This window comes from Alligator mississippiensis, chromosome 2 (assembly GCF_030867095.1).
Source record: "Alligator mississippiensis isolate rAllMis1 chromosome 2, rAllMis1, whole genome shotgun sequence".
Taxonomy (NCBI): Eukaryota; Metazoa; Chordata; order Crocodylia; family Alligatoridae; genus Alligator; species Alligator mississippiensis.
Genome location: NC_081825.1, coordinates 206,073,232 through 206,088,120, shown reverse-complemented (window position 1 = coordinate 206,088,120; position 14,889 = coordinate 206,073,232). Strand labels below are relative to the sequence as shown.

General features: G+C 39.1%; 1 protein-coding gene across 2 annotated transcripts in view; it reads left to right on the top strand.

Moving 5' to 3' along the window:
• ELP4 (elongator acetyltransferase complex subunit 4) overlaps nt 1-14,889 on the top strand; it is a 254,007-nt gene that overhangs the window by 79,337 nt on the left and 159,781 nt on the right. For both annotated transcript variants that reach the window (XM_014602118.3, XM_059722715.1), the window contains one exon: nt 6,450-6,534. In XM_014602118.3, coding sequence (XP_014457604.1) covers nt 6,450-6,534 — 85 coding nt within the window. The remainder of the gene's footprint in view (nt 1-6,449; nt 6,535-14,889) is intronic.

Below are 14,889 nucleotides of genomic sequence, written 5' to 3'. Positions count from 1 at the left end.
AATTTCGTCGAGTTGCTGAGTGTGAAGAAAGAGAGAGAGCTGTCCAGTATAAAATCGTGTTTACGTATTTGTATTTAATAGTGATAAGTTTAATCGACTGCATTATCGTGCGGTCCTGTGTGATTTTATAAATAGTGGTGAAATAACCATTTTAAGAGAGTTCTTTTGCAGATCAGGGATTCGGAGTGCGTGGTAGAGAGAGGCCCCGAGAGGGACAACATCACCGAAAGGAACGAAGGCCTGACGCGCGATTCCACCATGACGCCCACCGAAGTCACGATCGTTCAGTTTTTTGTTATGAATGTGATTTTATGTATATGTGTGTGTGTCGGTTATTATTTGATTCGATCCCTTGAGGACAAACTTTTATTGTTGACTGATTTTGTTTTTGCTCGTTTAGTTTCGCAAACCATTGACAGAACTATGAATAACCCGGATGATAGGTTTGAAGTATAATTCTATTGTGCCTTCAGCAAGGGGGGATGTCATGACCCAAAGGTCTGATTTTTTGTGTGTGCTTCGGCACTAAGAATTATCCCCGTGGGTTTACAGCTTCGTTGCACGGTGGAGTTCTGCTGCGCAGAGAACCCGCGTGCAAAGGAGAGTTCCCGCCACTTTGCAGCGGTCTTTGCAGGGTGCATTTCCCTTTGCAACACAGAAATGCACGGTGCAAAGGAGTTCCCGCTCTTCGCATGCAAATTTGTGCCCCGCAATTGGCTAGTGCTAAATTATTCACACGTGGCGGCTAGCAATTGGCCTGCTAGCCATATAAGAGGCTTGAGCAGTTTCCGCCCAAGCCGAAGAGGACTCCGCATCCATCTCGTGGGGACTCTGGGTGTGCGCGGCAGGGTAATAGAAACCCTGTGTGTTGCTCAGAGGAGTTTGGCGGCCTGATCCACCGCCCACCTCTTCCCGTCTTCGAACGGAGCCTACTATAAGACGTATCGATGAGTTTTATGCGCGCTTGTCCTGGACATCCAGAGTTCTGTCTACGTGGAGCCTAGCAAACTCCACGTGATTGTTCGTGTTCTGTCTGCGTGGAGCCTAGCAAACTTCACGTGTGTTCGTGTTTTCTGTTGTAACCGCAACTCAAGCAAGTTCTCAGCCTGCACCACGACCATCTCGGTGTAAGTAAACAATCTTAAAATCAACCGTTAAGTGTCTGTGCCTAATTCTAGCTGGGCGACCTCCCTCTCCGACCCGGCCTGCCCGGGCTGCCGGCCACAGCCCGTGTGCAGAGTGACGAAAAGTGCCCAGGGCCTGACCCAGCCCGCACAATTTGATTTTTGAAATACATTATCAAGACCTGACCTTCCTACAGTTGACTTTTTGTCCAGGTCATGGTAGCAGTAGGTCCATATTTCAGAATGCCATTCAGTCTTTATGAGGTTTCCATTTTTGTAATCATTTCTATTCTTCCCATAGAACTAGAAATGCAGTTCAGTTCATGCTCTTTTAGTCATCTTATCAAGAAGAGACATGGGTAATTATATTCCCATACTTGAGTATTGCCAGAGACTTGCTGTGGCACGAACCTACATAAAATTAATTGCTGGGTATTAGATGCCATATTTCAAGGTTGATGAAGCTTTTCGTTTCTTTCTCCTTTTCTAAAAAAACATTGAAAAGGAGAGTAATAATGTCAAGTGATAACAATTTGAGTTGTAGTAGAAGGTCCAACTTGCAAAAATAAAAAATAAATAAACCTGGGTCTTGCAGTATGCATTATACTCTTCATCTTCACCAATTTGAAAAAGAAAATTTAAGTACAAATGTAGACAAAAGTCATGCTAATATCTTGTACTCAAGGTGTTAAAGAACAACAACTTAATAAACTCTCTAAAGTAGTTTGTATGTGTTATTTCCTTGCAAATCAGCACTGTGCTAGTATTTAAAAGAAACAAAAATATTTTGTCTGTTATACAGCAAGAATTAATATGCATTTGGTTTGGGGAAGAGTGCAGAAAAATGACAGCTACTGCTGCAGCCACACAGGCAACACCAACAGCTGTAAATCGCCACTGTCCTTAATGCCTAGTTGCCCCTGTATGCCTCTAGTTTTCAGAATAAATTTTCTTTGCTGCTTGATTGGCCTGTGCAGTATATGTTTTTGGCCTCTTCTTAGCTGTGTAGAAACCCAGCAGCTATGTTCAGTGATAAAAATTTTGCATATTCCCAGTGTGAATGATAATTTGGTCAGGATGTCTAGTGGTACACCAGAATTAGAAACAGGTTAAGAGAATGCCTCTTCTGAAGAACTGGAGAATAAGATTTGACACAATTAATATGGGGAAGAGTATGAAGACAACTCCCCCTGCCCCTCTTCATTCTTTCAGTCTTATTATGAAGATATTGTTTTCATTCTCAGCAGTGGTGATGGGATTAAGCTTCACTTAGGTGGGGATTAACAGCAGCCCTCTACCAGATGCTGGGTGCATCAACATGTGTGCTTTACTGTGGAGTTCACTAACAAAATAAGCTCTGCAGTAAAGCATCACTGTTTACATGTGCATCAGTATTAGGGTGCAGTGAATTAATTAACTCTGTCATAAGTACTATCGTACGATGGAGACATTTACTGCCCCAAAATGCATGTATAGACAGTGACTGGGATTGGCCTGGGCACAAGGAAGCTAAAGTACAGGGGTTACCTGCCACATGGCTTTGCACTTTAACACTCTTGTGCCCCAGGCAGCCCCTCCAACAGCAGACACCATGACTCAGAGGCTGGGACTGGCCCCCAAGCCTGCTGCCAGCTCAGGCTGCTCCGCCCTGGCTCAAACTGCTGCAGTCCCAAACGCACATGCAGATGCTGACCCAGGAGCAGTTTACTCCAGTACAAACTGTGCTGGAGTTTATCACATCACTTTAATAGCAGGTGTAGATGCACACAGTATGTAATACAAAGGAGGCACTTTACTTGTACTTTGTGGGATATCCTGGTACTTCATAAGGTAAAAACAAACCCCATGATACATCTGACCGTCTGGGTACCCAAACAGAAAATGTCTTCTTGATATTCTTTTACAGTTTCTATGCTAGCTACCCAGTTATAGGTATTAACACAATGCTTTGTTCTGAAATGATACTGTGGTAATTAAGCCAAATCGGATGTTTAAGTTTCAGCACTGGATTTGCTTATGTTATTTGCTACCTTCAGCATGCATGTGCTTTGAAAAAAGATGGATGGACTTAAATTTATGTAGAGCACAGATTTTCAGATAAATTTGGCTGAAACAGTTTAAACTATCTTTCCTAATGGGGTCTACTTACAGATAATAAGCCAATTTGTCATACCCTTGATAACCTAACCTTTGTTAAGTGCGTAGAAACTATCAATAGGGAAGTCAGAGACTCTGTTGTAACCAGGATACCTTCTTGCCAACTCCTGTTTTTATCAGTTACTAGATTGCTAAACAAAAAAGAATAAAGAATAATTTGTTTAAACCCATTATTAGAGTTAAAGACCACTTAGTACCAAAACTAAAATAAAAAATGACTAACAGTTTTGAAATACAAAATATCTTATATTCTGCCTTAATATATTATCACAAACATTGCCAAAAGAGTACTACAGTTTAACATAAAAGTCACAGCATTTAATCAGCATTTTTCATGTCCATGTTATATATGCCATCTTAAGGTCAAATAAATGATAAATATTTCAGCTGCTGGTAATAAAGAACCTGTTTTTCACATTCAAAATAAATGTTTAATGGATGTTTACTGTGGAGTTATTTCTCGTAGAATAGTAAATGAATTGTTATTTTTTTTTAATGTGAAGGTAGCAATGCACAGAAAGGTTTCTATTCAGTATTGACAATGGAAATAGACTACATTCAATTAATCTTCATTGAAAACTCTCAAATTCATCATATTCACATACAGATTGAAACTAGTAGGCAATAGTCCCTTTTTATTAAATGAAAAGTGTTTGTCTTCCAGGCTTACAAGCATGAGATAGTGTAAAATTATGTATAGCAGAATGTAACAACTCCTTCTCTTGGCTCTTCCTGATGGCAGAGAATGACTGAATTGAATACACTCACAAAATGTGATGGTTTGTTGTCTGCTGGTTTGGGCTGCGATTTATATAAAATGTTATAGTCTTTAGTAATTGTGTCTCTTATAGATGTGCTTATTATGAAAGTTATAGCCATGAATTAAATATTGAAGTACTTTTCTTTAATTGATAATCTTTAGGCACTTGTTCATAGTTAGATAATAGTTAAGTCATTCAACAGCAATCAAAAAATGAAGATTTCTTTGACCCAGGAGCAAAACTCACCAGTGTGTTTGTGTGTGAAAGCATTTCAGAGGTCTATTTGTGACCAGGTTTTTATTTCCATTCAGTACAGACTTAAATTGACAGTCCTTATGAATCTACAGTAACACTTTTAATTTCATCATGCTCTTTACCAAATAGTGAATATACACGAACAACATAAGTCATATGTATTTACATTTTTATTTAGATACACATTTGGAACATTCAGAATTATTGTTGGTCTTTGTTAAAGCATGGAACAGCCATATTAATATTAAGCCAAACAGAAGTGAAAATTACTATGTAAAGTGGTATTACTTTACAGGTAAATTGTTTTAGAAGTCCCACTTTGTGAAGTGCCAGATTGGCATCAGACAATAAATGTAACATTTTCAATGGGCCTTAAACTCCTTAAGCCAATGGTTTTCAACCAAGGTGTTGCGACTTCCTTTGAAGGGTGCCGCAGGAAGTGTGAAAAGATAGGAAATAAGCAGATAAGGCCAGGCTCTCCCTGCCTAGCTGCTCCCTCACCCCCCACTGCTTGCCCCCTCTGCAAGGAGGTAAGTCCTGTAATAAATCAATTTTTTTTTTTAAACAGAGTGCCACTTAGTTCACAAAAGTTATGGAGGGCTGTCTCGAGTCTAAAAACGTTGAGAACCACAGCTTTAAGCAGTAATTCAGCAACAACTAAGGCACAATCTTAACTTTAGTACACTCAGTCTTTCTTCTGCCTTTAAGACTCTTGACAGTATCTAATATTAACCACAAGAATAAAACTTTGCTGGTTTATTTAAGTCAGTTTTGAAAATGAGAATTAGGCTCACAAGTCAGCTCTGAGTCAAGAACTAAGTTCCTTATGCAATTCATAGGATAATAGGTACTTCTTAGTGCAAATCACAACAGGCAGCAGGAGAATCTCTTTTAAAAAAAAAAAAAAAAAAAAAAAAAAAGCAGCTAAAGAAAATGTTGAGGAAGGGGTACAATTCAGATGCCACCACTCTTTGGGCTGATGGGATGGGGGGTTCCGTTATGAGATCAGGATTAACAGCTCAGAATCTTCTCCTGGACCTAAGCATCTTAAGTTGCCCATTCTGGAGATGGAATACTGACTCCTTTTCTTGTAAAAAAGGAAAGGAAAGAAGAAAGAAAGGAGTAGGAAAAAGAAATAAGGAAAAGAGGATGAAGTTGAATCCGGGTCTCCTGCTTCTTGGGCATAATCTCTAACCATTAAGTTACTATCTAAATGTGAGCTCCACTTCTGGCTGCATTTTTTTAAACTGAAGTGGCTATGGCTACTCTGTGTTATGCTGAAATTAAAGTTCCTAGGTGTTTTGAGGGCACACTTTGAAATGTGACAAAAAGCCTATTTTCTGAATCCCAGTTAGGTTTATCCAGAGAACAGGTGCCATGTAAATCAACCTTGCCAAGATAGCAGCCATTCTAAGCATGTACAGAAACAGAATTCTGGGTACCTGGGGAATTTACTGGGAAAAACTTAAGTGCAGAAGAGATATAGACTTTTGAGGATGGCATGCATTTGTGGCCTGAGGCCTCAGACACTTTTGAAAATTTTACCCTGTTTCGTCCAACTGATTTGTAAATTTTAATTAATCCTCACAAACTCCACTGTGAGTTTGGTAGAAAAATACTATCCTGGAAATATATGATAGAATGTTGTTATATACTTTTAAATCTTTGTTATGTTAAAAGAGAAAATTAATGAAAGGAAAATAAAGCCAAATACAGTAAAGTTACTATTGAATGGCTCTTCCATTATTGCATTTTTTCCATTAATCAGACTGTATGAAAATGGTAGGAGATGGACTCAGTACATCAATCAGGTGTACCTGGAATAGCAGTTGGTTAACTGTGTGTTAATTATACAAGATTACTACTGTCATGGTAGTTTCATCTTTAAGTTGCTTCATTAAATCATTAATTTTCTAGAAGGTAAGTGAGCCTGACATAATTAAGTTATATTAATCTCTACAGATTTTACCTTTCACAAGATGTCAGGGCACTGAACTAGTTTAGCTAGGGCAATCACAACTGTATTTCTCAATACACAGCATCAAATTATCTTTGCACAAACTGAATGTTATTTTTCTTATGATTTGCCCAACCATAGCTTTGTCTGTTTTAGAATGCATTTATTAAATTAATGTTCTCTTCTCACTAACAGTAATATGACCTCTGGTTACACCAGGCTGCTTCAGTCCATCCAGAGGATCATTTACCAGGAAGGATTTGATGGATCCCATCCCCAGGTACTAAGCACTTTCAGTGTCTTCCATAATCATGTAACTAATGTTGTTTTCAAAATTCTCTCTAGGATTGCACCCAGAAGGTCTTGGGATAATTAACAGGGAACAAGCTGTTCCTAAGCATTGCTGAAGTAAACAAGAAAAGTAAATAGAGAGCATGGCTCCTGTTAAAGTGTATATGGAGTTTTACTCGGTTTTCAACAGAGTAGCTGTATACTGTGCAAATGAAAGTCTAAGCCATACTTATTCTATCCTAGCAGCTAATGAACAAAGTTGTAAATATGATGATGTCAATAAAAAAAGTGTTTTTCCTTGTAGGTTTTTTTCATGCAACTGTCTTCATAACATATATTTCAGGAATAATTTGTGAAGCTACTGGAAGTTAGCAATAAATTACATATTGGGCACTATGTATTTTGGTGAATTAAATGCCTTGCATTTTAACATAAACACTGAAGCACTAAAACTGCTTTGATATCTCAGAGCAGCATACCTTCACATATCTTTTAAAATACATATATAAATCACAGTTTGAGTGATCTATATATTTTAAATATAATAATTGCTGAATGAAGATTATTGTTCTTAATCTCAACTCTTTGTCTTATTCAGTAAAGAAAGCAGCTTTCATAGACCTCACTCACCTAAATAAAATATATGATGATGTTTAATTGATAGATAATGCTATTATCTTTGTTTTTGTTGTACAGTAGCAACTTTGATGTAGAAGTTAATTATTATAGGTTTTGGAGAGTGTCAAAGCATATAATGTAACTTGTAGTGTTTGGTAGTTGAATATCTTAGTAAAATTATCTCTGTGGGAGAAGATAGTGTTGGATTTTGTTTGGCTGTTTTTCTGTATAGCAGTGCTTTTTAGGAACATTAACTATGGGAAATATTTTTGTGTTCATTCAGCTTATTTTTGCTCAGTGTTCAGTCTCTGCTGAGATTTATGGGCAAGCATGTCTTCCCTTTGGTGGCAGTGCCAATCTGGAGAAGTAAATTGGTCCCTGACAGGCACCTCTCCCCACTTGCTGTGGTAACCATGGCAACAGGCATGTCATAACAGTTTCCACAGTACAGTGTGCAGAGCTGCTCTTCCAACAGGATGACAGGTCCTCTGGAAGCAAGAAAGCTTACAGAATGCAAAAAGCAACAGCACTAAAGTGAAATGAATACCCTGGGAACCTTCAACCATAAAATACGCTGCTATTGGAAGAGACTTCAATAATGGTGTTTGTTTTTCTTAGGTGTGAATTCAGTATGAAACAGCATGCATGTATATTCCTGAGGTTTTCATAATTGAATGTAAAATACAAATTTCAAAGTCTAACACTTTGTTTAGTGTTGCAAAAATTGTTACTGTGCCTAATAGTGATCCTAATTGTTACTGGTGCTGGGGCAAATAAGGTTATGAACTCCCCCTGCACCAGCAAGCTTGGCTTCTGTGTAGTCGCTTCGCTGGGAGCACTGGTCAGCTGATTGGGGCTTTCAGCCATGGAAGCACAGGGGTGTCTCTAATGTGCTTCCACAGGTGGGAGTCCTGGTCAGCAGACTTTTTATGGGACTTTTGTCAAAATGGTAAAGAGTCTCTACTTTCTGATGCACTCAACTAGCATTAGCAGCTCATAAAATGTTTTTGCCCTCTATTGGTTGCCATAGGATGCTGATGGTTTATCTCAGTTGTTTGTCTGTAATACTTCTAAGCTGACTGTCTTGAAATTCTTCCAGAAGAAAACCTAACTATCCAAGTGGGTCAGGCCAATATGAGTACTTTGCAATTCAGAATGCTTTATTTTACCTCCTTGAAATAATGTAGAACCTAACAGTATAAGAGCATCTAATACTCTATACCTTATCATAATTAAAATGGACTAGTAGTAATCACTGACTTTTGAGATTTAATAACCAATCTGCTCAACACTGGTAAGGCTTCAGCTAAAATACTGTGTCCAGTTCTGGGCCCTGCATTTTTAAGACAGAAACAGGAAAGGTTCACTGGTAAGCACCAAAGATGGTAAAAAGGTTGGAATGCAAGCCTTAAGAGGAAAAACTATGTTTAATCTGTAGAAAAGGAAAAGGCAACATCATAGAAGTTTTCAAATACTGGATTTTAAATAATCAACAAATATAACATTTATATTTTAAATATAATCCTTCTCCTCTTGCCTCAAAAGAAGCATAAATATTGCACTTGGTTTATATGTAGAGTCAACCTATAATCATTTCCCTGATAGTTTTCATTTTTCTATTTGCATTATTTTTGTGCATGCAATACAAATACCAAGTCAGAAATAGTTTGGGTGCACTTTTTAGTATTTTGTGTTTTAATCCTTTGGTCTTTTCCTTGGTTAATTAATTCTTTTCTGGGATTTTGTAAAAAATAATAGCTCTTCAAGGTCTCTTATGTATAGTTATCAACTTACATTCAGAGGAAAAGCTGTACTTCCTAAAACTGAACCTGAAAATAAGGGGTCGCCTTTTTTAAGCAACAGAATATTTAAGAGGCTACCACAAAAAAGAGGGAGAGCAAGTGGTCTACCTGGCCACAAAAGGCAGGACATGAGGCAATGGATTTAAACTATAGCAAAGCAGATGTAGATTAAATCCCCACCCCAGACCTCTTAACTGTCAGAACAGTGGGACAGTGCAACAAGCTGCCTGATTTTATTTGGTCTTTCACATTTAGCAACAGGACATTCTAAGTTGAATGCTTTGGAATGAACTTTCCATGGCATCCTTTGGAGGCCAAATATACTCACCTTCAGAACAGCAATGCAGAGCATATTTGCTCTTCCACTTTGGGTCTACTGTTTTTGTTTTCATTTTGAATGTGTGTGTTCTCTGTAATTATAGTGCCTGGTTGCCAAAACAATAGTCATTGTAGCAATTAGTAAAATAAGTTCATCTAAATTAATTTCTTTGAGTAGAAAAGTTCTAACATTGTGGGAATATATTTTAAATAGTCAATCCTAGCCGTCAGCTCATTAAGCAATGTTAGCCAGCTGCTTGCCTTAGAGTACAGCTATGGAATTAATACTTAGGCCGCTGATAGACATTCAGTTAAAGGCACGATCCCAGCAATTGCACTTCCTGCCTCGTCGCACATGCATGGGAGGAGGCACGATTGTTGGATCAGGGATCAGACCCCAATTGTGCTCTATTGCTGGCTCCCCTTCCACCAGCAAATACCAGGAAGTGCACCCATGGGTGCTGGGAGGGCCAGTCAGCTGATCAGTGCTCCTAGTTGAAGGAGCACATGGGAGCCCTTCAGTCTGATGTGCTCTCAGTCCTGTGCCTGGGAGCACCAGTCAGCTAATTAGCCTCGGGTGTGCATCAGAGACTTCAAGGCTCCAGTGCACTCCAAAGGCTGGACTACTGATCAGCTGACTGGCACCGCCAGCCAACATGAACACACCGGAGTCTTGGAGAGCTCCAGTGCATCAGTGCACTCCCAGTGCACAGATGCTCTCGGCTGCGGGAGCAAATGGGAGTCTTTCAGGGCTCTGATTGCTTCCAAGGCACCAATCAGCTAATCAGCACTGGCCACATATTCAGTTTAAGGTGGAACAGGAACCTGCAAGAAAGTTACTACACATGTTTTGTGTAATGACTTTGTGGCTTAATCCCTGTTTTATCTCTCCATTCATTGTATGAAAGTGTGGCCAAGTTACTACTTAAGACATGTTTTTGTCTTAAGTGCAACATCTACCTAGGACCTCAGTCTGCTAAAATAGCAAACATCCCCATATAAATTATGTTCTTTGTTGAAGAAATAAGGGCACGTTCCTCATTTTTGCATTTGCTATTGATATGTGTCTATCTTGGAATGTAAATTTATTACATTATTCTTTATAAGATGAATTAAGTCTTGAGCCATCATCAGCAGATCGGAGAGCAGTCAGTGTGACCTATAATCTGGTCTTTTTGGTTGTCTTTTGTTACTGGAGAGAAGCTTGAGAGAGTCCAGAGAAGAGCCACGCACATGATCAGAGGTCAGGGAAGCAGACCCTACAATGACAGGCTGAGAGCCCTGGGGCTCTTTAGCCTGGAAAAGCGCAGGCTCAGGGGTGATCTGATGGCCACCTATAAGTTTATCAGGGGTGACCACCAGTATCTGGGGGAACATTTGTTCACCAGAGCGCCCCAAGGGATGACGACTAGGTCGAATGGTCATAAAGTACTACAAGACCGTTTCAGGCTGGACATAAGGAAAAATTTCTTTACTGTCCGAGCCCCCAAGGTCTGGAACAGCCTGCCACCGGAGGTGGTTCAAGCACCTACATTGAACATCTTCAAGAGCAAACTGGATGCTTATCTTGCTGGGATCCTATGACCCCAGCTGACTTCCTGCCCTTTGGGCAGGGGGCTGGACTCGATGATCTTCCGAGGTCCCTTCCAACCCTAATGTCTATGAAATCTATGAAACTTATAAAAGTTCAATGCATAATGTCATGTTTATTAGTGAATTAGCTATGTAATATTAACCTTGTAACTTAGATAAATTGAACAGCAATTATACTGCATCAGATTGTCCAGGTGGTCTGGACAATGCTCGTTTTTCTAAATGTAGACCCCATTATATTCTCAGTTAGATTCTCAACACTGGCCTTTCTAAGCCTGTCCAAAACTAGCACAACCTAATCCTAAAATCAGTATCACTCAGACAACTTGGGCATTCCTATATTATTCTTCTCATTTTGCTTCTATTTGATCAAAGAATTTGCTTGTATCTTTGCAGTCAGGTAATTTTATCTATAAAACTAGAAAATATAGAAGAATGTAGTGCAGTAGTATGCTGCCTTGTTAAGAAAGTCATTTATTTACAGCTGTTGCTAAAATGATACAGGAGAATTAATAATAAAATTATATATTGTATAATAATAAAATTACATGTGTGGTTATTGGTAACAGCATACAATAGACTTACCCATTCTACTAATCTAAACAAAAGTAAAATTGAACCTACTATATGTGATCCATAAAAATAAATCAAATAAAACAATATAAAATAAAAAATGAAGAGAGGGAATTCTATTTTATTTTGGCCCTTATTTTTTGTGCAAGTAGTGCACATATACCTGTTGAGTATAGGACAGGTTGAAAGTTGTTAGAACAAAACCAAATTGTTTTTTCTTCATTAGCCCAGTAGTTCAAATTTTTCCACTACTGAGATTCTCTCTCATGTCTTCAGAGAACAAACAAGACCACAAATAGTGATTTAGACAATCTATTTCATTATTCCCATAAGAACGTATTCTTCTGGATATGGGGGCAAAACCATCTTCCCATGACAACTGCAGAACTCCAGATGAATTGTGGTCTTATGATGGCCTCTCATTGTTTGTGGTTTTGCACTTCAGATAGATTCCTAGGCCAAAAGAGTGCTTTATTAATTTAGAAAAGGGGAAGTATGAGAAAATCCTCACGGCCTGAGTATCTGCCTGCATGCTTGCATCTTTAATTCTTAAATTTCTATTTTGCTTTAAATATGGGGGAAATATTGGGTCAGTAACTGTCAATGCATTTTGCAGGCCATTTGTGTAGAAGACAGTATAAATGTTATTTAATCATACAAATAAGTGTTTATTTGGAAGACAAGAGGCTCCTAAAATTCACTTCTTATGATATCCAATACAGTTTACAAGCTCTAATTTTTATCCAGTAATTTAGAGATCTTAATTGAGCTAAAGTGCTCTCATTAAGCATCCCTGTTTCAGATTGTACGAGTCCCTTTGTCATAGAGTTTGGTGAGATAAAAACTGACTTAAAAAGTGATTAGAAAATGTTCTTTTGTGAAATGAAGCCTGGATTCAGCACCCCATAGTGCCTCCCTGTGCAATAACATGTATTCTACCTTGGATCTGTAGACCTTTAGTACTGCTAGTACTGCCCTTCACGGGTCTTATTGTAAAAGGATAAAACTCCATCCAAGGTTGTTTTTCTTTATTGTTTACATTTTTATATGTTTATTTCAGATCAGCTTTATATTAAAAGAAATTCTGAGGTATTTAAATGAGGACACCTCTAATTCCTTGTTTTGTAAAGTTTTTACAGATGTCTTTCTTTCATTCCCAAAAACCAATATTTTGGATTTAGCAATGTTGATTTCCAAGCTATTTGAGAGACAGTATTGTTGAAAAGCATCAAATAACGTTTGGAGGCCTGTCTGGGATTAAACAACTAATAGGGCATCATCTTCATAAATTAAGAGAGGGATAGAATAATTCAGTATTGTAGGTGCATGGAATTGATTTCCTCTTACAGTGCTACTTTGGAGAGTCGTTAAAATGTTGGGTTTTTTTGTACAAGTGTAGATTATCAAAACACTGAGACCTATTACATGGAAAGTACTACACAAGATAAATTGTTATATATGAAAATTAATCTTCAGGAGGATTTTGATAAATATTCAGGAATAAGATACTGGAAGATGTTACCACCAAAAATATTTTTTTAATACAAAGTAGATGATAATTGGTTAAAAGTGTTTCTAGAGTCTTTAATTGCATGGGTGTGTAGTGCACAGTTGATTAGCTAACACTCTCCTTTAGTGATGATTAAAAAGATCATTTCAGTTGGTAGTCTTGTGCCTCAGCAACTCATTTAAACACAAAAAAATGTGGACTCTGACTATCTCCTGCATGTAATGTTAGCTTATAAAGGAAATGCCTTCGGTCCCACTTCCTTCTGGAAAAGTTGTATCTACTATTGTTGCAAATAGGTATTAACATGTTTTCTCAATTTACTTTGTTCTTTTGACAGCACTGCAGTATAGATAGTCCAGTTTCACTGATATTCACTATAGTAAATATCAAAGGCTATAATATCATAAAAAAGAGTGCTTCTCTTGATGGCATATTTTGAAATTGCAGTTATACAAATAGATGACTTCAGGATCTTATGTCAAGAGCCCATTTTCACTGGTACTGATCACTGGTATAAATATTAATTCAACATCTAAAAAAATCTGTTATCTTACCCAAGTCCTACCGTATCTCTTATCTATAGAAAACAAATGAGCTTTGAGTGCATCTACAGACAAAGCTTCCCAGTGGTGGCAGAACATCTTATTTCTGCCAGGAAAGTAACATCACAACTCTGACCAAAAGAAGGCTTTTGCTACTAATGCTGTGAGGCATGTGTAGACATGTCCACACCTTTTGCCAGCTGCTTCAATCCCTTCAACAGCTTTCCCAGGGTGCACTTTGCTCCTTCCAACACAGCTGCTCTGCTTCTTACAAAGATGTGAGCATGTTCTGACAGCCCCTCTATGGAGACTGTTGTCTACCAGAAGAAGTAGCCTAGTATAGACAAGGCCAAGAATTATTTCAGCAAAGGAGATGCAAATTCTAAAGCTGAGGCCATAACAGAGAATGCTGTTGCACCCCAGTTGAGAACAGGACTTGGGTAAGCCTGGAGAAGCGAAGGCTCAGGGGTGACTTGGTGGCAGCCTATAATTAGGTAAGGAGTGTGCATCAGGAACTTGGAGAACATCTGTTCACCAGGGTACCCCAAGGGAAGACAAGGTCCAATGGTCACAAACTGCTGGAAGACCATTTTAGACTGGACATAACTTGAAAAACTTCTTTACTGTCCAAGTCTCCAGATTCTGGAATAGACTCCTTCCCCTCCTCTTACCCCCCCCCCCCCAAAGTGGTGCAAGCACCTACTCTGGATACCTTTAAGAAACACTGGGATGCTTATCTTGCTGGGGTGATCTGGCCCCTGCTGACTTCCTGCCTCTTGGGCAGGGCACTGGACCTGATGATCTCACAAGGTCCCTTCCAGTCTTAATGTCTATGAAATCTATGAACCCGTGTTAGAGTGTGTGGATGAAAAAAAAAAGAAGCTGATCTATCATCTATGAGCAGCAAAATACCTGGGATGGCTAGGGACAGACATTCAGAAAGCCTGAGCCTGAATTGATTCAACCCTTTGCAGGTTAATCTAACCTGGCTAGGCTGAACCAGTTTCCAACCATACAATCCCTCTGGACTGAGGGAATTCAGTCACATGCCTGCAGTGGCATAGCTAGAAGCTGGGGGGGGGGGCACTAGAGCAGCCCTCTCTTCCCTTGCACAGAGTTGAGCTGAGGGGGGATGTGGCCAGGCCCCAGCAGGACTTTCTCATTAGGGAGGTCTGCCTGCACCATTCCAGGCTTTTCCCTGTTGGCTGCTCAAGGGGTGGGAGAGTTGTCAGCCCCAAGACCCTTGCTAGCACTCTGGGGCAAGACTGGGGAGGGAGGGTGCAGTGCATGCATCTGTTGATGATACGGAGCTTTTCAATCTCCCTCCCTGCTTGTCAGACTGTCTGCAGCAAACTGCCAGGCGAGCAAGGTATTTTGGAGCTAATAAG